Source organism: Bos indicus x Bos taurus, chromosome 26 (assembly GCF_003369695.1).
Source record: "Bos indicus x Bos taurus breed Angus x Brahman F1 hybrid chromosome 26, Bos_hybrid_MaternalHap_v2.0, whole genome shotgun sequence".
Classification (NCBI taxonomy): domain Eukaryota; kingdom Metazoa; phylum Chordata; class Mammalia; order Artiodactyla; family Bovidae; genus Bos; species Bos indicus x Bos taurus.
In genome coordinates this window covers 41,115,460-41,138,410 of record NC_040101.1, presented here as the reverse complement: position 1 = coordinate 41,138,410, position 22,951 = coordinate 41,115,460, and the positions used below count along the sequence as shown (strand labels likewise).

The window sequence follows — 22,951 nt, the reverse complement described above, 5'->3', positions numbered from 1 at the left end:
GAGCCAGGAGCTGTCTTCAAGCATCGTCTGGCTCCATCCGATAAGCTGTGATTTCCAATCTGCTTCTCGTCCCCAAAACCTGTAAATCATATCGGTTAGAGCGTGAGACCCCGCCTCGCCACAGGGCTGCTGTTGACTACTGCGGAGACCCAGCCCAAGGTTAACTACCAGGGTAACTGTGCCTTCTTGGAACCTTGGCTTCTTAATAGCCTTAAGTCTGAAAGGAACACAGTAGTGAGGCCAGAGCCAGCTTTCTTCAAGTACCTTAATAGTCAGTATTCACATAACAGAAAAAGAGTTTGGGAGAGATTTTGTTTAACCCTCGGGCTTTGTGTAAATGATAAACTTTTTGAACCTCAATTTCTCCACCTGTAAAAGGGGGCCAGAAAATTCTGTATTCCAGATTATTGACAGTTAAAGATATTTGGTTCACCAGAGAATTTTAGGTCAATCTTCTCTTCAGTAAATATTAAATTTTATGCCAAAACACATTCCATTTGCTTTAAGAGGTGTGCGGATGAGCAAGACAAGGATTCATGCCCTTACCACTAGTTTTTTTTTTTGTTTGCTTTCTAACGTTGTCCTGGAAATTCTCAAGGAAACAGTAATATGCAAGGATAAGACTGAACCATTCATTACAGGTACCCTGAATTGCAGATAAGTTATTACCTGGACAGTAGAGAAACTTGTTATGAGGAAATTGACAATGATAGTCAATTATAATGAAAACATTAAAAATTAGAAGTTTTACTGTATGTACACATGAGGGAGAAATTACCAGGCTTCAAGTTGGTGATGGATCAATATAACATATATCTAATAAAAGATAACCGAACTATACTTTGGATAATAACCCCTTATTGGTCATTATCATTTGCAAATATTCTGTCCCATTCAATACATTGTCTTTTAATTTTAATAATCATTTCATTTGCTGTGCAAAAGCTTATAAGTTCAATTTAGTTTCATGGTTTATTTTTGCATGTGTTTCATTTGCATTAGGAGACAAGTCCAAAAAAATATTGCTTACATTTATATCAAAGAGTGGTCTACCTGTATTCTCTTCTATAAGTTTTACGGTTTTAGGTCTTTAAATTGTTTTGAGTTTGTTCTTGGATAAAGTGTGAGGAAATGTTCTAATCTCATTTCTTTACATGTAGCTGTCCAGTTCTCCCAGCACTGAGGCTATCTTTTTTCCCCGCTGTATAGTCTTACATTTTTGTTATAGGTTTATTGACCTTAAGTGTTTGGATTTATTTCCTGGCTCTCTGTTCTGTTCAACTGATCTATGTGTCTGTTTTTGTGACAATACCAGCATTTTGATTTCAAGACTTTTTCATATAGTCTGAAGTCTGAGAAGGTGATACCTCTAGCTTTGTTCTTTTTTCTCAAGATTGCTTTGGCAATTCGGGATCTTTTGCAGTTCTGTATAAATTTTCCTATTATTCTAGTTAGTGAAAAATGTCCTGGTTATTATGATAGAGATTTAATTAAATCTATAGATTGCTTTGGATAGTATGGGTATTTTAACAGTATTAATTTGTCCAATTTATGACCACAGAATATCTTTCCATTTCTTTGTATCATCTACAAATTTCCTTTATCCATGTTTTATAGTTTTCAAAGTATAGGTCTTTAACCCCCTTGATTAAGTTTATTCCTAAGTATTTTATTAACGCAGTTTTAAACGAGATTGTTTGCTTGCTTCCTCTTTCTGGTAGTTCATTATCAGTGTATAGTAAACTAACAGATTTCTGTATATTAATCTTGTATCCTGCAACCTTACTGAATTCATTCTTTAGTTCTAATAGCTTTTGGGTGGAGACTTTAGGGTTCTCTATGTAGAGTATCGTGTCATCTGCAAGTAGTGTCATCTTGGCCCTTGTTGATTTTGTCGCTCAGTCGCTAAGTTGTGTCTCTTTGTGACCCCATGGACTGTAACTTGCCATGATCCTCTGTCCATGGAATTTTCCAGGCAAGAATACTGGGTTGCCATTTCCTACTCCAGAGGAACTTCCTTCCCTAGGGATCGAACCTCCATCTCCTGAATTTCCTGCACTGCAGGCGGATTCTCTACTGTTGAGCCACAGGGGAAGCCCCATTTTTGCCCTGCCCTTCCTTTAATTTGAATAGCTTTAATTTCTGTTTCTGATCTGACTGCCATGGCTAGAACTTTTAGTACCATTTATTTAGAAGCGGTACGAGTGGGCATCTTATCTTGTTCCCAGTTTTAGAGGAAGTGGTTTCAGCTTTTCAGCACTGAGGTGATATTAGCTGTGATTATATCATACATGGCCTTTACTATGCTGAGATATGTTCCCTCTATACAATTTGATGAGACGTTTTCTTTTTAATCATGATTGGATGTTGAATTTTGTCAAATGCTTTTTATGATCATGTGATTTTTATCCTTTTTATTATTGTGGTGTATCAGATTGATTGATTTACAGATATAGAACCATCCTTGCATCATTTTGCATATGTAAATATAGACATTAAATTCAAGTGAATTTTTCCTAGGTTAAGCAGTATCTTGAGGAATCAATGCAGGTCCTCATGATCTGTTGAATACGTTCTTCTCTTTCCTGTCATCTCCTGTTGTTACCTCATTTATGTTAATAGTCTCGTCACCTTGCATAGTCAGACTTGAAACCTCATAGTCATTTTCAATATATCTATTCTCTTTTCTCATCCTTGATATCTATTAGTCTTCTGGTCTTTTTATCTCTTCTCCTCTGTCTCTTAAATGCAATCCCTCAGCATTGTACCTCAGAAAAGTACAAATTCCATTTCTACCAGCAATATTCTACAGTGCCTATTTTACCACATTCTTGTCAACTGTGGACATTGAGCACTTTGAAAAGTGATTATTGACAGATTAATCCATTCATTTCAGTCACTCAGTCATGTCCAACTCTTTGTGATCCCATGACTTGCAGCACGCCAGGCCTCCCTGTCCATCACCAACTCCCGGACTTCACTCAAACTCATGTCCATCGAGTCGGTGATGCCATCCAGCCATCTCATCCTCTGTCATCCCCTTCTCCTACCCCCAGTCCCTCCCAGCATCAGAGTCTTTTCCAATGAGTCAACTCTTTGCATGAAGTGGCCAAAGTACTGGAGTTTCAGCTTTAGCATCATTCCTTCCAAAGAACACCCAGGACTGATCTCCTTTAGAATGGACTGGTTGGATCTCCTTGCAGTCCAAGGGACTCTCAAGAGTCTGCTCCAACACCACAGTTCAAAAGCATCAATTCTTCGGCACTCAGCCTTCTTCACAGTCCAACTCTCACATCCAAACATGACCACTGGAAAAACCATAGCCTTGACTAGACGAACCTCTGTTGGCAAAGTAATGTCTCTGCTTTTCAATATGCTGTCTAAGTTGATCATAACTTTCCTTCCAAGGAGTAAGCATCTTTTAATTTCATGGCTGCAATCACCATCTACAGTGATTTTAGAGCCCCACAAAATAAAGTCTGCCACTGTTTCCACTGTTTCCCCATCTATTTCCCATGAAGTGATGGGACCATTTGCCATCATCTTAGTTTTCTGATTGTTGAGTTTTAAGCCAACTTTTTCACTCTCCTCTTTCACTTTCATAAAGAGGCTTTGAGTTCCTCTTCACTTTCTGCCATAAGGGTGGTGTCATCTGCATATCTGAGGTTATTGATATTTCTCCAAGCATTCTTGATTCCAGCTTGTGCTTCTTCCAGCCTAGCGTTTCTCATGATGTACTCTGCATAGAAGTTAAATAAACAGGCTGACAATATACAGCCTTGACCTACTCCTTTTCCTATTTGGACCCAGTCTGTTGTTCCATGTCCGGTTCTAACTATTGCTTCCTGACCTGCATATAGGTTTCTCAAGAGGCAGGTCAAGTGTTCTGGTATTCCCATCTCTTTCAGAATTTTCCACAGTTTCTTGTGATCCATATAGTCAAAGGCTTTGGCATAGTCAATAAAGCAGAAATAGATGTTTTTCTGGAACTCTCTTGCTTTTTCAGTGATCCTGCAGATGTTGGCAATTTGATCTCTGGTTCTTCTGCCTTTTCTAAAACCAGCTTGAACATGTGGAAGTTCACGGTTCATGTACTGCTGAAGCCTGGCTTGGAGAATTTTGAGCATTACTTACTAGTGTGTGAGATGAGTGCCATTGTGCGGTAGTTGGAGCATTCTTTGTCATTGCCTTTCTTTGGGATTGTAATGAAAACTGACCTTTTCCAGTCCTGTGGCCACTGCAGTGTTTTCCAAATTTGCTGGCATATTGAGTGCAGCACTTTCACAGCATCATCTTTCAGGATTTGAAATAGCTCCACTGGAATTCCATCACCTCCACTAGCTTTGTTCGTAGTGGTGCTTTCTAAGACCCACTTGACTTCACATTCCAGGATGTCTGGCTCTAGGTGAGTGATCACACCATCATGATTATCTTGGTCATGAAGATCTTTTTTGTACAGTTCTTCTGTGTATTCTTGCCACCTCTTCTTAATATCTTCTGCTTCTTTTAGGTCCATACCATTTCTGTCCTTTATAGAGCCCATCTTTGCATGAAATGTTCCCTTGGTATCTCTAATTTTCTTGAAGAGATCTCTAGTCTTTCCCATTCTATTGTTTTCCTCTATTTCTTTGTACTGATCGCTGAGGAAGGCTTTCTTATCTCTCCTTGCTATTCTTTGGAACTCTGAAGAGAAGCGAAAAGCAAAGGAGAAAAGGAAAGATATAAGCATCTAAATGCAGATTATTCCATTACTTATGTTCAAACAGTCATTAGTTCTTAATTTAATTATTATAGTAGCTTTCTAACTGACCTCTCTGCTCCTAATCTCTGTTCTGCACCAAGTTTCTAGATTGGTCATTGCCATTCTCAAATAACTTTTAGTAATTCTCAGTCTCATACAGATGAAAGTTCAACTACTTGGTATAAAAATATTCAGTCACTACTATATATAAAATAGATAACTAAGAAGAACCTGCTGTATAACTTGGAACTCTACTCAGTACTGTGCAATGCCCTATGTGGGAAAAGAATCTTAAAAAGAAACGAGCAGATATAGGTATATGTATAATTGATTCACTGTGCTGTACACCTAAAACGAACACAACATTGTAAATCAACGACGCACCAATAATTGGTTTTTAAAAAATATTCAGTGATATTTCTCAAGTCTATGTTTATATCTTATCTTGGTAGTCTTTATATGTCTTGTGCTACTAAGTTGGGGCTACCCTGATGGCTCAGACAGTAAAGAATTTGACTGCAATGTGGAAGACCCAGGTTTGATCCCTGAGTTGGGAAGACCTCCTGGAGAAGGGAACGGCTACCCACTCCAATATTCTTGCCTGGAGTATTCCATGGACAGAGGAACCTGGCAAGCTGCAGTTCATGGGATCACAAAGAGCTAGATACTGAGCTATTAACACTTTCACTTTCACAACTGAGTTGGGTTATTTTAGTTCCCGTGAACATATTCTCAGATTTCCCACTTGTCTGTGGAAGTGGGAAGCATTTGCTTATGTTGTCTTGAGTATAAGGTATACTTTTTGAATTGTGCTGCCAGTAGTTGTGAATGTGCATTAATTCTTCACTCTCTGTTTCTTTTCCCCTATGATCAACAATATCATTTTTAAAAAGTTATCCACAATTTGGGAATGTTATGACCATTCAGTAGAAGTAACCACGGTGGCTTGTGATTTCTTATCACGTTTAGTCTTCAGGGAGTGATAGAGCCACCCTCCCCACCTACCCTCCTAACCTCCAAAATGGATTATATTAATGCAGAGCGATAACTTTAAGGTTGTGTGGGTGCATGGTTGGCTACTAGCACTGGTGTATCTCTCCGAGAGAGGTGTGAATGACTCAGTGACCTAGAGAAGGCAGTATTGTAAAACAGCTGGGACAGATGTACTTATATTTACTCTTCCTATTCATCTTGGCATTTTGCCTTACTTCTTCCCAATTTTCTGCAAGGCTGGCTCCTCCTGATATTCAAGTCAAGCTTAAAAGTTACCTAAAGAGGACTTCCCCAACCACTTGACCTAAAATAGCCACCCAGTGACCCTCTTTTCCATTAACCTATTTTCTTAATATCACTTAATTACCTTTAGAAGTGAACTTGCTTTTTACTTGTTTAACTATTTATTTAGTTTAGTTCTCTCTCACTAGAATTTAAGCACCAAGAGGACAGAAACACTGTCATGTTCAATACAGTATCTTTGGCAACTGGAATCCAAATTAGAATTCTCAGAGACTGAGAGTTCACTAACTCTTTGCCTAGAAGATATCCAGACTTTTGAGGATAATACTTAAAGGAAGACAGGCTGAATGGTAACTTAGTGGTGTGACATCAATATTAAACATATTTTCTCAGAGAGTTCTTTTCTATGATATAATATTACTGTAATGATATAAAATACAATGTCAGTGAACAAAGAATATCTGATAATGTGATTCACAGCACTTTCTGTCCTTATTTATTTCATTGATAATTTACATAATCATTAATGGCATATCTAACAGTATTTAGATGGCATAAAATCAAGATGAATAGCCCCATCGAGCTATTTTAGATTATTCCTTAATGTAATTTGAGTTTTTTATTGAAGTATGGCTAATGCACATACTGTGTTAATTTCAAGTGTATAGTAAAGTATGTGTATATATGTGAACTTCCCTCTTATACCTGTTTTTGTGGCATCCCATAGATTTTGGAAAACTTTGTTTCCATTTGGATTTGTCTTGAGGTATTTTCTTATTTCCTCTTTGAATTCATTTTTTAAATAGCCTGCTGTTTAGTCTCCCTGTGTTTGTTCTTCTCCTGGTTTTCTTTCTGTAGTTGATTTCTAATTTCACACACTTGTGGTAAAAAAAATACTGTTTCTATAAATGTTATTATTTTATTGTTATTTGTATTGTTTTCATTGACTTTATTTGGCATGATTATTTTGAAATTCGTGTTGTCAAATGTGTCAGTTCATTTCTTTTTATGGATAAACATATTTCTTTATATGGATATATTGTAGTATGTTTATCTGTTCACCTCCTGATGAACATTTGGGTTGTTTCTAGTTTTTTACTATGAAAAATAAAGCTGCTATGACATATAAAAGTCTTTATATGAATATTGGCTTTCATTTATCTTGTGTGAATATCTGGGAGTAGAATAGTCTAATTATATGGTAGATGTGTGTTCAACTTTGAAAGGAACTATCAAGTGAAACTGTTTCCCAAAATGGCTTTTCCATTTTACATTCTAACAGAACCATTTGAAGATTCCAGTTATTCCCCATCCTTAATATCATTGAATATGACCAAACCTTTCAACTTTAGCCATTCTAATAAGTGTGTGATGGCATTTCAGTAAGGGTTTAATTTTAATTTCTCCAGTGATGTTTGATATTGACCATCTTTTCATGTGGTCGTTTGCCATTCATATATCTACTTCTGTGAAGTGTCTGTTCAAAGTTTCTACCTATTAAATAAATTGGGTAGTTTATTTTCTTATCACTGAATTTACAGAGTTTATTATATATTTTGGATACAAATAAAATGTGTGACTGGCAAATGCTTTCTTCTTGTCTATGACTTCTATTCATTATATTATCAGCATCTTTCCAAGTGCAGATGTCCTTAATTTATCCATTTTTAACTTACATGGTTTCTACTTTTTGTCTTCTATCAAAGAAATACTGGATATATACCTCAAGGTAATGAAGACTTTTCTCTTACGTTTTCTTCCAGAAGTTTTATAGTGTTATTCAGTTCAGTTCAGTCGCTCAGTCATGTCCAACTCTTTGTGACCCCATGGACTTCAGCATGCCAGGCTTTCCTGTCCTTCACCAACTCCTGGAGCCTACTCAAACCCATGTCCATCGCATCGGTGATGCCATTCAACCATCTTATCCTCTGTCATCCCCTTCTCCTCCCACCTTCAATATTTGCCAGCATCAGGGTCTTTTCCAAAGAGTCAGTTCTTCGCATCAGGTGGCCAAAGTACTGGAGTTTCAGCTTCAGCATTAGTCCTTCGAATGAATATTCAGGATTGATTTCCTTTAAAATAGACTGGTTGGATCTCTTTGCATTTTCAAGGGACTCTCAAGAGTCTTCTCCAACACCACAGTACAAAAGCATCAATTCTTCAGCGCTCAGCTTTCTTCACAGTCCAACTCTCACATCCATACATGACTCCTGGAAAAACCATAGCCTTGACTAGGACCTTTGTTGGCAAAGTAATGTCTCTGCTTTTTAATATGGTGTCTAGGTTTGTCATAGCTTTTCTTCCAAGGAGCAAGTGTCTTTTGATTTCATGGCTGCAGTCACCATCTGCTGTGATTTTGGAGCCCCCCAAAATTAAGTCTCTCACTTTTTTCCATTGTTTCCTCATCTATTTGCCATGAAGTGATGGGATCAGGTGCCGTGATCTTAGTTTTCTGAATGTTGAGCTTTAGGCCAACTTTTTCACTCTCCTCTTTCACCTTCATGAAGAGGCTCTTTAGTTCTTTGTTTTCTGTCATAAGGGCTGTCGTCTGTGTACCTGAGGTTATTGATATTTCTCCCAGCAATCTTGATTCCAGCTTGTGCTTCCTCCAGCCCAGCATTTCTCATAATGTACTCTGCATATAAGTTAAATAAACAGGGTGACAACATACATCCTTGATGTACTCCTTTTCCTATTTGGAACCAGTCTGTTGTTCCATGTCCAGTTCTAACTGTTGCTTCCGGACCTGCATATAGATTTCTCAGGAGGCAGGTCAGGTGGTCTGGTGTTCCATCTCTTTCAGAATTTTCCACAGTTTGTTGTGGTCCACATGGTCAAAGGCTTTGGCTTAGTCAATAAAACAAAAGTAGATGTTTTTCTGGAATTCTCTTGCTTTTTTGATGATCCAGCAGATGTTGACAATTTGATCTCTGGTTCCTCTGCTTTTTCTAAATCCAGCTTGAACATCTGGAAGTACATGGTTCACATACTGTTGAAGCCTGGCTTGGAGAATCTTGAGCAGTACTTTGCTAGCATGTGAGATGAGTGCAATTGTGCAGTAGTTTGAACATTCTTTGACATTGCCTTTCTTTGGGATTGGAATGAAAACTGACCTTTTCCAATCCTGTGACCACTGCTGAGTTTTCCAGATTTGTAGGTCTATGGTCCTTTTTAAGTTAAGTTTTGTATTTGATGTTAGATATGGATCAAAGTTCATACCTTTGCATATGAATATTTGTTTCAGCACTGTGTGTTTTAGACTGAATTGCCTTTGCATCTTTGTTGAGAATTAATTGACCATGTAAATGTAGATCTATCCTAAACTCTGTTCTCATCCATTTATCTATCTTGTTCTGCCAGTGCCACACTCTCTTGATAACTTTAGCCTTACAATAAATAAGTCTTAAATTTGGTTACTGTGACTATTCCAATTGTCTTCTTTTTAAAAATTATTTTGACTCTTTGAGGTTCTCACCATTTCCATATACTGTCTAAAAAGAGCTTAATTTCTATGAAAATGCCTTAGATTTTAATAAGAATTGTGTTCTTCAGCCCTTCTAAATCCTTACTGATTTTCTATATATGTGCCCTATCAGTTATAAATTAATATTTCTAACTGTAAATAAGAATATAAATACATAAGTCTTTCTCCTTACAGCTTTATCAGGTCTGGGTTTTTGACTCCTGACTCTCTTTTTAGAGAGAGACAAATATAAATATGTAGATTGATAAACTGTTACTGAATTGATCTGTTTATCATTTTGAAATTGTACTATTTATCACTGGTTATAATTTCCTTTAAAATCTGTACTGCCTGATATTAATATAGCTTTCTTTTGATTAGTATTAGTTTGTCATATTATTTTCCCTCTTTACAGTTTTACTATAATTATGCTTGTATCTTTAAAGCAAATTTCTTGAGAGCAGCTTTCCTGTTGATCCAATCTGACAATCTCTTTTAATTGGGCTTTTAGATTTATACAAGTAGCCATTATGATGGAAAGGAAAGTGCTATTATAATTGGGATTTTTAAAATTTTAAATTCCAAGTGTTTATTGCTGACTCTTCTATATTATCTTTTATCTTTAATCCTCTAAAAATCACTTATTTTTTTTAGTAAATTTTTAAAGTATACATAGATTCTTTAGGATTTTCTACATAGATAATCAGGTATGCCTTTATTTTTTACTTTTTTTTCCTTGCTTAATCGCACTGGCTAGGACTTTCAGTACAATGTTGAATAGAAGTGGAGAGAAAGGACCTCTTTTCTTGCTCCTAATTCTTATCAAGAAAGCATTCAGTCTTTTACCAAGTGTGATTGGAAATGTAGCCTTTATTAGTTTAAGGAAGTGTCTTTCGATATATAATTTGTTGAGAAGTTTTATGACTAAATGATTAACTTTTCTGCATCTTCTGAGTTTTTTGTTTTGTTTTGTTTTCAGTTTAGTCTGTTAATATGGTAAATAACACTAATTGATGTTTGAATGTTCAATCAGTCTTTTGTTTGTGGGATGAACCCCACTAGACTGAGATGTATTTTTTCAATATATTGCTGGATTTATTTTGATAACATTTTAGTGAGAGTCTTGGAATCTATCTTTATGGGGGAAATTGGTCTATAGTTTTCTTCTTTCATAATGTGACCTTATACAATTAATTGGAAAGGAAATCAACTATACACCAATACATTTTTTTTTTAATTAATTGGAAAGGATACCCTTCTCTTCTATTTTCTGGAAGAGGTTGTAAAGAATTGTTTTTTTTTTAAATATTTGGTGAAGTTTGGCAGTGAACTATCTGACCTGGATTTTTCTTTTTCAGAAGGTTTTTATGCTATACATTTAATTTATAAAATAGATACTGGAATATTCAGGTTATCACTTTTTTGGGGGGTGTGAGTTTTGACATTAATAGTTTCTCTTTTTAAGGAATTATTGTATTTCATTTATGTTTTCAAGTTTATGAGCATAGAGTTAAGTAGTCCCTTATTATAATTAATTTTAATATCTGTGGGATCAGTAGGACAGTTTGTTTTTTTTTCTTCATTCCTGATATGGGTATTTTACATTTTCTTCTTTTTTCTTGGTCATCCTGACTAAAAGTTTTTTTTGACCATTTCAAAGGAACAGCTGTTGGTTCATTGATTTCCTCTATTTGTCTTTCATTCCTTTTCTTTGATTTCTTGCCAATCTTTATTATTTCTTTCCTTCTATTTTTATTTTAATTGTAGTTTGCTTTTTTTCCTCTAGCTTTTATAGGTAAAAACTTCAATTACTTGTTTTTCTTACCTTTCTTATTTTCTCATGTAAGTAGTTATTGCTATAAATTTCCTTCTAAGTATTGCTTAGCTGCACCACACAAATTTTGATATTGTTGTATTTTCAATTTCAGTTAGTTTAAATGTTTTTTATAGCTTTATTTATTTCTTTTTGGCTAGGCTGGGTCTTTGTTGCTGTGCAGGCTTTTCTCTAGTTGCGGCGAGTGTGTGTGGAGGGGTACTCTGAGTTGCAGTGCATAAGCTTCTGATTGCAGTGATTTCTCTTGTTGCAGACAGAGTGGGCTTCAGTAGTTGCAATTCCTGCACTCTAGAGTACAGGCTCAATAACTGTGGAACAAGGGCTTAGTTACTATGTGGCACGTGGGATCTTCCCCGACCAGGGAGCAAACCTGTGTCTCCTGCATTGGCAGGCGGATTCTTTATCATTGAGCCACTAGGGAAGCCTCTCAAATATTTTTAAAAGTCCCTCTTCTTTAACCTATGGATTACTTAGAAATGTATTATTTAATTTCCAAGTATTTGGGTACTTTCTGGATAACTTTTATTATTGATTGCTATTTTAATTTTGTTATGGCCCAAGAAATTTGTATGAATTTTATTCCTTTAAATTTAAATCTTTCCTACTGGCCACAATCTTGATGAATGTTTTTTTTGTATGTTTGAGAAGAATGTGTATTATGCTATGGTTGTATAGAATGTTTTATAAATGTCAGTTAAATCAAGTGATTGCTAGGTATTGTCCAGGTCATCTATATTTTTACTGATTCTCTGTCTACTTATTCTATCAAACACTGAAAAGGAGGAGTTGAATTTTCCAAATATAATCGTAAATTTGTCTATTTCTCCTTTTAGTCTATTAATGCTTGCTTACATATATTTAATGCTTACTTACATATATTTTTGGTGCAGAGGCTTCCCACATGGCTAAGTGGTAAAGAATCTCCCTGCAATGCAGGAGGCATGAAAGACACAGGTTTGATCCCTGGGTCAGAAAGATCCCCTGGAGTAGGAAATGGCAACCTGCTCAAGTATTCGTGCCTGGAAAATCCCATGGACAGAGGAGCCTGGCATGCTACAGTCCACAGGACCACAGAGTCAGAGGGGACTAAGCGGACACTGAGCTGTTTGGTGCATACACATTTAGGATTGTTATGTCTTCTTGGAGAACTGATTGCATATTGTTATGTAATCTTGCTTTTTAGCTATATTTCTTATTCTGAGTCTACTATAATTGAAATCAACATAGTTAGTCCAGCTTTCTTTTGGCATATCTTGCTTTACACTTTTACTCTTCAACCTGTCTATTGATAATAATAATCTGTATTTAATGCAGGTTTCTTATAGGCCCCCCTTGTGGCTCAGCTGGTAAAGAATCCACCTCCAATGCGGGAGACCTGGGTTTGATCCCTGGGTTGGGAAGATCCCCTGGAGAAGGGAAAGGCTACCCTCTCCAGTATTCTGGCCTGGAGAATTCCATGGACTGTATAGTCCATGGGGTCACAAAGAGTCTGACAGGTCTGAGTGACTTTCACTTTCACTTTTCTTATAAACATTGCAGAGTAAAGTCTTGCTTTCTAATCCAATTTGACAATTTCTGTGTTTAACCAGTATATAAAGAGCATTTATGAATGATTTTTCGATTCCTGGGTTGGGACGATCCCCTGGAGAATGGATAGGCTACCCACTCCAGTGTTCTTGGGTTTCCCTTTTGGCTCAGTTGGTAAAGAAACCACATGCAATGTGGGAGACCTGGGTTCAGATCCCTGGGTTGGGAAGATCCCCTGGAGAAGGGAAAGGCTACCCACTCCAGTGTTCTGGCCTGGAGAATTCCGTGGATGAGTCCATGAGGTCGCAGAGAGTCGGACACGACTGAGTGGCTGCCGCTTTCACAAATGATTATTATATTGTTGATTAAAATCTACCGTGTTACTACTGTGTTTATTTGTTCTTCATTTATTTTTTAAAAAGTCTTTTACTTCTTAAGGTCTAACAGCATTTATTATTAACCCGTTTTACCTTTTTTATTGACTTACTGTTGGTACTTAAAAGTTTTTTGATTTTCTTGAGTTTACAACATATATTTTTAAATAACCTAAGCTAAACTTCAATATTATTCTTCCTATTATATGTTTTAGGGAAAGAAATGAGCACTTGCTTATGTTTTCCATAGGGAGAAATCTTCAAAACCCAGCAATAATTATATGACAGTCGCTTCTATATTTGAACTGCTTTATACCATCATAGACTGCGTGTTTACTACTCATTACTGCTATTACAGTGACTGCCAGTCAGAAGAACAGAAATCTACTTTAACACTTTAAGGGAGTTAGAATTATGTCTTAATAATTCTGATTAAAAAAAAAAACTGCACTAGTGGGAAACTACCACTAACCACCTCTGTGGGTATTTTTGTGAATGTATTTAGAGTAGCATATGGGCAGTGACTTGAAAAGCTACTTAGCATTTATTAGTGTCAACAGTGTTCTTTCAAAATTTGTTGTAGTTTCTGTTGCCAATTTATGTAATGCCAGGTTTGATTTTTGCACTGAAATTAAATGTTCTCATTTTTATTTTTTCAGCTTATCTGTGATTATATTTAGCAACCTTTGCCAAAAGGAGCACAATATGTGATTGACTACTTTGAAGACACATCTATTAGGTACCTAAAATCAAGAAGAACAAAGAGGTATGGCATAATGTATTTTATTGTTGTGGGTTATATCTAAAGTCAAACTAATGATTTTAATGGCAGAAACTGAAGAAAACTGATCCTCAAATCAACTTTTAGAAAATTCTATTTAGTTACAGATGGGTGCTATTAGTAATGCAGCTTTTTGGTTTAATTTTGTTTAAGTGCTTTTCCCAACTGTGTGATAATCTTTAAAAATCATTATGTAAGATATTGGCTACCTTTAATGGATTACTCTTGCACAAAGCTCAATTTTCTGCCATGCTTCCATCTTTAAAATCATCTTTTAAAAGTTTGCCCCTACGCTAAGCAAAGCACCAGTTCATTACATAGTATTTCACCAACCAGCCAACATAGATGAAAAATTATGGTCAATGACTAAAGTTGAGGTAATAGTAATTACTAGATTAGATACTAGGTTTTACAGGTAAAGTGATATTTTAGTAACAACATCTAACTCTATGGTATCTGTATAAATTTAATAAATAGTGGTCCACTGTATTCAAATGATCATTTTAAAACATAAACATTTAAAAAATCATTGATATATTTAAAAACTCCTTCATACTAAGCCTTTAAATATTGGTGTGCCTTCTACTCCTAAAAAATTTCAATTTGAGAGCTAAATTTTTATCAGACATTTAATGTGTTTAGATTCCATAAAATTTATACTTGAAAGAGTAGTTTCAAGTACCCAAATTGTTCTGAATATATTTTAAAGTCTCAGTAACTGAATTGACTATCAATAAGTAATATTTCTTATATATTTTCATCTACTTTGACAAAATTATTTCCAATATTTTTAGATGGATTGATTTAACTTTTAAGCAGAATACCAGTATAAAAATTGCATAGGTCCAAAGTATATTTGAAAACTCATGTTAACTTAGTAACATCAATATCAACTCAGAATTTATCAGTATCAACAAAGTAGTCTGAACTCTTTGTTGTTGTTGCCGTTTGACATAACACTGTTTAATTAACACTTTGTATAACACTGTTGTGACTACAAATGTTATAGCCTTTTTTTAATTTTTTTTAAATTTTATTTTGTTTTTAAACTTTACATAATTGTATTAGTTTTGCCAAATATCAAAATGAATCCGCCACAGGTATACATGTGTTCCCCATCCTGAACCCTCCTTCCTCCTCCCTCCCCATACCATCCCTCTGGGTCGTCCCAGTGCACTAGCCCCAAGCATCCAGTATCATGCATCGAACCTGGACTGGCAACTCGTTTCATGCATGATATTTTACATGTTTCAGTGTCATTCTTCCAAATCTTCCCACCCTCTCCCTCTCCCACAGAGTCCATAAGACTGTTCTATACATCAGTGTCTCTTTTGCTGTCTCATACACAGGGTTATTGTTACCATCTTTCTAAATTCCATATATATGCGTTAGTATACTGTATTGGTGTTTTTCCTTCTGGCTTACTTCACTCTGTATAATAGGCTCCAGTTTCATCCACCTCATTAGAACTGATTGAAATGTATTCTTTTTAAATATAACCTTTTTTTTTAATGCACTTAAGTTAACAGGTTTCTCTCTCTTTGGTAAAAAGTTTGATAATATTGTTTTAAAATTTGCTTTTTTGCCTTCAGTGAAAAGCACAGATATTATACCAAATATAATGTAAACCTCTGACCAAAGGTGATATGTTCAGTCTCCATAAATCACAGCTTTAAATTAAAAGAAACTTTAAGTAATAAATACAGTTTCAATTTTGTATCCACCTAATTTGTACCAAGTCATTAAATATTGCGCTGGAGACTAGCTTAACAAACATATAAGATATAGCAATTATTTGCATGCAAATGATTTTTCTGAATTACTAGTGTTTTGTTTGTTCTCTTAAGATGGTCTAATATGTATTAAATGTTAGTTATATGGCTAGTATTATATTACAGTTCAGTTGCTCAGTCTTGTGCAACTGTTTGTGGCCCCATGGACTGCAGCAGGCCAGGCTTCCCTGTCCATCACCAACTCCAAGAACTTGCTCAAACTCATATCCATCCCGTCAGTGATGCCATCCAACCATCTCATCCTCTGTCTTCCCCTTCTCCTCCTGCCTTCAATATTTCCTAGCATCAGGGTCTTTTCCAGTGAATCAGTTCTTTGCATCAGGTGGCCAAAGTATTGGAGTTTCAGCTTCAGCATCAGTCCTTCCAATGAATATTCAGGACTGATTTCCTTTAGGATTGGCTGGTTTGATCTCCTTGCAATCCAAGGGACTCTCAAGAGTCTACTCCAACAGTACAGTTCAAAAGCTTTCTTTATGATCCAGCTCTCACATCCACACTTGACTACTGGAAAAATCATAGCTTTGACTAAATGAAACTTTGTCAACAAAGTAATATCTCTGCTTTTTAATATGCTGTCTAGGTTGGTCATAGCTTTTCTTCCAGGGAGAAACCGTCTTTTAATTTCATGGCTGCAGACACCATCTACAATAATTTTGGAGCCCAAGAAAATAAAGTATTATATTAAAAAAGCATCATGTCACATTTATCAAATTTAAGTTTTATAACAAACCTGTGAAAGTGAAGTCGTTCAGTCGTGTCCGACTCTTAGCGACCCCATGGACTGAAACCCACCAGGCTCCTCCGTCCATGGGATTTTCCAGGCGAGAGTACTGGAGTGGGGTGCCATTGCAAACCTGAGAAGTAGGCATTATTCATACTTTTTAAGTAGGAAAACATGCTCAGAGAGGATAAGTAACTTGCTTTAAGTCACACAGTTTATAAGTTGTGAAGTTGGGAGTTTTAAAAATGCCTCATAATATCCTTTCAGATACAGTGTCTGGCTCATTTTCAAGGCTCATGAAATTGGTAAACCAAGGTCTGGGGAGAAAATCTAGATGGTGACCTCTGCGATTCCCTGCTTTCTCAGTTTTCTAGAAATGATTTACGTGTCCTGGCTTTCCAGAACTTGGTTACTCAAACTCAAAGTCATATCTCTGTAAACAAAATAAACTCCAAACCCTGAGAGGCTGAATGTAAGCTAGGCAAGCTTTCTAATATTCACATTAGTCCCCTTTCCCTCTCCCAAACCCAAAAACCTATAAACATACTTTAAATAAATAATAGTCTGGTAAGAGTATTATTATATCAGTTATATCAATTATATTAGTTAACCTGCAATATATAGTAAAACTCTTAAAACTGAGCTAAGCAATACTATTAAGAAGACTTTAAAGAGGGAATTTGTGCTACAGAATAGAGTAGTTGGAAAAACATGGATTTTTGGAGTTAAGCAGGCCTAAATCTGAACCGTGATTGCCAGCTATACATTGTATATCCTTAGACAGGTTTATTTAATTTTTCAGAGCCTCTGTTTTGTCATCTGAAAATGGTAATATTCCCTACCTCACAGAATTATTTAGTCAAATAGTAATAATTGCTGCAATTTTAATATTATTAAAATCTCTTTTTATGTGTAGATTCCCAAATGTGGTACCTTTTCAAGGTGATGTCTTTCATCCTAATTCTTGGAACTACTCATGGTGTGTTTAGGAAACAAAGGTCTGTGAACCCTGAAGCAAGCATGAATATTGTAAGTTGCTAGGACATAAATGTTAAGCTAATAAAGTAATGGGGAATGCTACTCTTCAGTTTTGAGGGGTTTTATTTGAATAGATCTACAGTCAGTTTATATCTCTGCATTCATGTATTTTGAATATGGGTCAACTAATATTCCTCATCTGCTATCCTATAGCTTTAAGTTTCCGTTTCTGCTTTATTCTGTGTCTGAAATGAAAATATGCATAACCGTATCATTTCTCTATTCTATATATGCATTTACATAACAAATTCCACATATGTATATATTCTTAGCTATATATATAAACAAACAAACACTTGTGGGTAAACATTTTAAAATTTTATATTGGTATATAGGTAAAACTATGACTCGTAGTCAGAAAAAAAATAATTGGTTAGTTCTTGAGATATCTCCTTGAATGCAGGGGTTTTAATTTTTTGTTGTTGTTTTATTTATCTATGAACCCCTGGAATAGAAGACGGATGCTTAGTAGATGTTTTGTAAATATTTAGTACTGAATTAATCAGTGAATTAGTGAAAATAAAAAATATAAAATACATAGGCTTAAGATTGAGAATACAAAGATTCATTATTACATTAATGTGTGTTTGTGTGTGTTAGTCAGTCATGTCCTACTCTTTGTGACCCCATGGATTATAGCCTGCCAGGCTCCTCTGTCCATGGGATTAGCTTAGATTAATTAGGCTACATTAATTCACTAACAGTCTTATTCTAAAAGGTTTGCTTTTTCCTTATCTAGAGTCAAATTATTTCCTACTGGGGCTACCCAGATGAAGAGTATGATATTACAACTGAAGATGGTTATATCCTTGGCCTTTATCGAATTCCCTATGGGAAAACAAACAGTGAAAACAATTCAGGTAACACTCAGTTCAAGATAAACTGATGATTATCTGAAGATCTTAACTTCTCCATTTCTTCTCAGTGAGTTTAGAATAAGAAAAGGGTTTAAAAAAATTAAGTGAACAGTTAACTTCTCATGCATATCTCCATATGCCCCAGAAAGAGAATCTGACTCTCTTTAGCTTCCTGTTCAGAGTGGTTTTAAAGTATGGTGGAACACACGGTCCTTCCAAGTTTTCTTTGTGGATCACCATACTCATACATGTTGATTACCTAGAGTTTTCTTTGTTCAATGAGGGATTAGAAATGCTCTGAAACACAGTAGCTTTATTCTGTAGGTTTGAAGTATGGTTGGTAAAAATTTCTTTCTTTCTCCTCTAATAATAGCAAAGAAAAAAGTTTGGTAGCAGTCTCATGGCTCTTTACTCCAGTACTACATACACTACTGTCAGCAGAATGAGACACTGAAAAACGCACTAGAATTTGTCACTAGGGTCATATTAATAATTCTAGATGTACCACTTACTAGCACAATACTGACTACTTTTCTTATTTGTCTAACTGTTGCAAAAAAAAACCCAGAGAATTTTCCTTTTCTCCTTGTTTTTCCTTGAAAAAATTGTTTCTCATATTTTAGGACACTCTGTCAAGTTCTCATTTTGAACATTATGGTACATTTCAGAGAAAATTCATTAATTTTGAGTAGCCTCTACCAATATAATTTTTGATCCTTATACAGGTCACATCTACTAGGCAGAAAATTTTGACATAATTATTGTAATCATTCCTCAGGGTTTGACTCAATTTTTCAAACACTAATAAAAGACTTAAAGATAATTTTAAAATATAGTAAGTACCTTAGAGTTCTCTAGAAGCAGCCCTGAAACAAGGATATAGGTGTATGTAATTTATTGATTGGAATACTTTCATGAGAAGATAATGTGGACAAGAGGGGAAGGCAGGGGAAGGAGCTAAGGAAGGATGAGACTCAGCTAATACAATGTTGTCTCAGAGGAATCCTGAATTGCACTGCAGACACGGTCCCACCTTGAAGTTAGGAAGCTAGCTTTTTTGCATTCTTGTATCAGTTAGTCACTGCCAGAAGGACATCCATAGAAAGAAATAAAGTCTGCCTGAGGAAATTCCCCTTAGCCTGGGGGCAGTTCCACAGAGAAAGGGGCAACAGTGAACCCTTCAGAAGCACCAGTCCCAATAGCTGGAGAATGATTCAGCTGCTTAACAAAGGGAATCTAGGTGTGACACTAAAATAATCTAGTAAACGTACCGCTTGCACTGCTCAGAGCTATGTGTTTTTCACATTAAGTTGATTTCATCTGCTATTACGTTTAATCCTAATGCCATATCTGGTATTCATACATTCCTCTCTCCACTACCCACTGTAAATTTCTCTTCCTCTTGGCTGTCTTTCTTTATTTGATAAACCAGGCCTTTATCCCTAAGGGCCGCTATGTCCGTAATATGTCATAGTTGCCATACTTGCACATTTACAGTTAAAACAAGGCATGGGAGTAACAAAAGATGCCTATGTGTATCATTTCAATACCAAATATGTTTTCCCAATTTTTCCCAGCAGCCCTACCTCTCTATGCTGATCAAGGCCAGTTATTCCGATTCTAGGGTTGGTCTGCACTGTTAGAGTGTCTGTACAAACCATTCATCACTTTCCTGTATCATCACAGGAAATGTAATATTTTAGCCATTGAAGTGCTATAATATGCAAGGTTCTTTCGATACTCCAGCTACAATGCCTGGATCCAGTAATGATGATAACGATGTGGATTATGTGTGAAGGCCAATTTGGGGAGTAAAACAAAGTTATCAGTGAGCACACATTATGTTATTCAAAGCTGCTGCTTCTCAAAAACCTTGGAAGTATAAATTAGAACTCTGGAAACACTGGTGATTAAAGCAATGGTTCTAGTGATAAAATCTATATTAAATATATCTGTGAAAATGTGAGTATAAAATTATTTTATGAAGTGAGAAAGGTGGAGTAATAATATAAAATATATCTTATATAACATGCTATTTAAAGAAGAGGTGGCAAGAATACACAGAAGAACTGTACAAAAAAGATCTTCATGACCCAGATAATCATGATGGTGTGATCACTCACCTAGAGCCAGACATCCTGGAATGCAAAGTCAAGTGGGCCTTAGGAAGCATCTCTATGAACAAAGCTGGTGCAGGTGATGGAATTCCAGTTGAGCTATTCCAAACCCTTAAAGATGATGCTGTGAAAGTGCTGCATTCAATATGCCAACAAATTTGGAAAACTCAGCAGTGGCTACAGGACTGGAAAAGGTCAGTTTTCACTCCAATCCCAAAGAAAGGCAATGCCAAAGAATGCTCAAACTACTGCACAGTTGCACTCTTCTCACACACTAGCAAAGTAATGCTCAAAATTCTCCAAGCCAGGCTTTAGCAATACATGAACTGTGAACTTCCAGATGTTCAAGCTGGATTTAGAAAAGGCAGAGGAACCAGAGATCAAATTGTCAACATCTCTGGATCACCAAAAAAGCAAGAGAGTTCCACAAAAACATCTACTTCTCCTTTATTGACTATGCCAAAGCCTTTGACTGTGTGGATCACAATAAACTGGAAAATTCATAAAGAGATGGGAATACCAGACCACCTGACCTGCCTCTTGAGAAACCTGTATGCAGGTCAGGAAGCAACAGTTAGAACTGGACATGGAACAACAGACTGGGTCCAAATAGGAAAAGGAGTACGTCAAGGCTGTATATTGTCACCCTGCTTATTTAACTTACATGCAGAGTACATCATGAGAAACGCTGGGCTGAAAGAAGCACAAGCTGGAATCAAGATTGCTGGGAGAAGTATCAATAACCTCAGATAAGTAGATGACACTACCCTTATGGCAGAAAGTGAAGAAGAACTAAAGAGCCTCTTCATGAAAGTTAAAGAAGAGAGTGAAAAAGTTGGCTTAAAGCTCAACATTCAGAAAACGAAGATCATGGCATCTGGTCCCATCACTTCATAGGAAATAGATGGGGAAACAGTGGAAACAGTGTCAGACTTTATTTTTGGGGCTCCAAAATCACTGCAGATGGTGATTGCAGCCATGAAAATAAAAGACGCTTACTCCTTGGAAGGAAAGTTATGACCAACCTAGACAGCATATTAAAAATTAGAGACATTACTTTGCTAAGAAAGGTCCATCTAGTCAAAGGTATGGTTTTTCCAGTAGTCATGTATGGATGTGAGAGTTGGACTATAAAGAAAGCTGAGCACCAAAGAATTGCTGCTTTTGAACTGTGGTGTTGGAGAAGACTCTTGAGAGTCCCTTGGACTGCAAGGAGATCCAACCAGTCCTTCCTAAAGGAGATCAGTCCTGGGTGTTCATTGGAAGGACTGATATTGAAGCTGAAACTCCAGCACTTTGGCCACCTCATGCAAAGAGCTGACTCACTGGAAAAGACCCTGATGCTGGGAAAGATTGAAGGCAGGAGGAGAAGGGGGCAACAGAGGATGAGACGGTGGATGGCCTCGCTGACTCAATGGACATGAGTTTGAGTAGTTTCCGGGAATTGGTGATGGACACGGAGGCCTGGCGTGTGGCAGTCCATGGGGTCATAAAGAGTCGGACATGACTGAGCAACTGAGCTGAACTGAACTGAACAATGCTATTTAAATGAGTCCCCAAGTTACCAAGTGATATTTGAATATTCTATGTCCTTAAAATTTTGTATGTTTAAGTATGTGTGGGCTAAGTAGCTTTAGTCATGACTGACTCTTTGCAACTCTATGGACTATTGCCTGGCTCTTCTGTCCATGGGGATTCTCCAGGCAAGAATACTGGAGCGGGTTGCCATGCCCTCTTCTAGGAGACCTCCTGGACCCAGGGATCAAACCCACATCTTTTACTTTTCCTGCATTCTCAGGCCAGCCCTTTACCACTAGTGGCACCTGGAAAGCCCATGTTTATGTATGTGCCATGACCTAATTGCCCACTTGGTCATATGAAAGAAATTCATTAGTGAACAACTCTGACATAAAATGGAATTAAAACATGTAAAACTTACCCTATTTATACAATTAAAAAAATTTTATCCTATAAGATTAAATTTGAGGTCAGATACTCATGTAGACACTACAATATTTTAAAAGAAATTTTCTACATTTTTTCCAGTTCAGAGACTTGTTGTATACTTGCAACATGGTTTGCTCACATCTGCCAGCAGCTGGATTTCCAATCTTCCTAATAACAGCCTAGGCTTCCTTCTGGCAGATGCTGGTTATGATGTGTGGATGGGGAACAGCAGAGGGACTACCTGGTCCCGAAAACACTTGTACCTAAAAACAAATTCCAAAGAATTCTGGGCTTTCAGGTACAGAAAAAACCAAGTAATATTTTGTTGTATAAGTGTATTGGACTGTTTTCTTCTTTTTGAATGAAATGAAATGAAACATAAGTCTTTTTTTCTCAACTCAGGGCTCTCAATAGACTATTAAAATTTATATAAATTTTACCTGGAAAGTTAAAGAGTACTTATTTGATTTTGAGCTTATTTCTCATTTTTAAGCAGTAAGCTTTACTGACTACCCTATTCTA

The 22,951-nt window shown here is 36.3% G+C and overlaps 1 protein-coding gene across 1 annotated transcript in view; it reads left to right on the top strand.

Annotated features, from left to right (window-relative positions):
- Nucleotides 1–141: 141 nt before the first annotated feature.
- The window catches only part of LOC113884693 (lipase member J-like), a 36,429-nt gene continuing 13,619 nt past the window's right edge, over nt 142–22,951 (top strand). Inside the window, exons 1-5 of the mRNA XM_027529544.1 lie at nt 142–271; nt 13,835–13,941; nt 17,387–17,499; nt 18,248–18,368; nt 22,529–22,727. Coding sequence (XP_027385345.1) covers nt 17,395–17,499; nt 18,248–18,368; nt 22,529–22,727 — 425 coding nt within the window. The 5' untranslated portion in view covers nt 142–271; nt 13,835–13,941; nt 17,387–17,394. The remainder of the gene's footprint in view (nt 272–13,834; nt 13,942–17,386; nt 17,500–18,247; nt 18,369–22,528; nt 22,728–22,951) is intronic.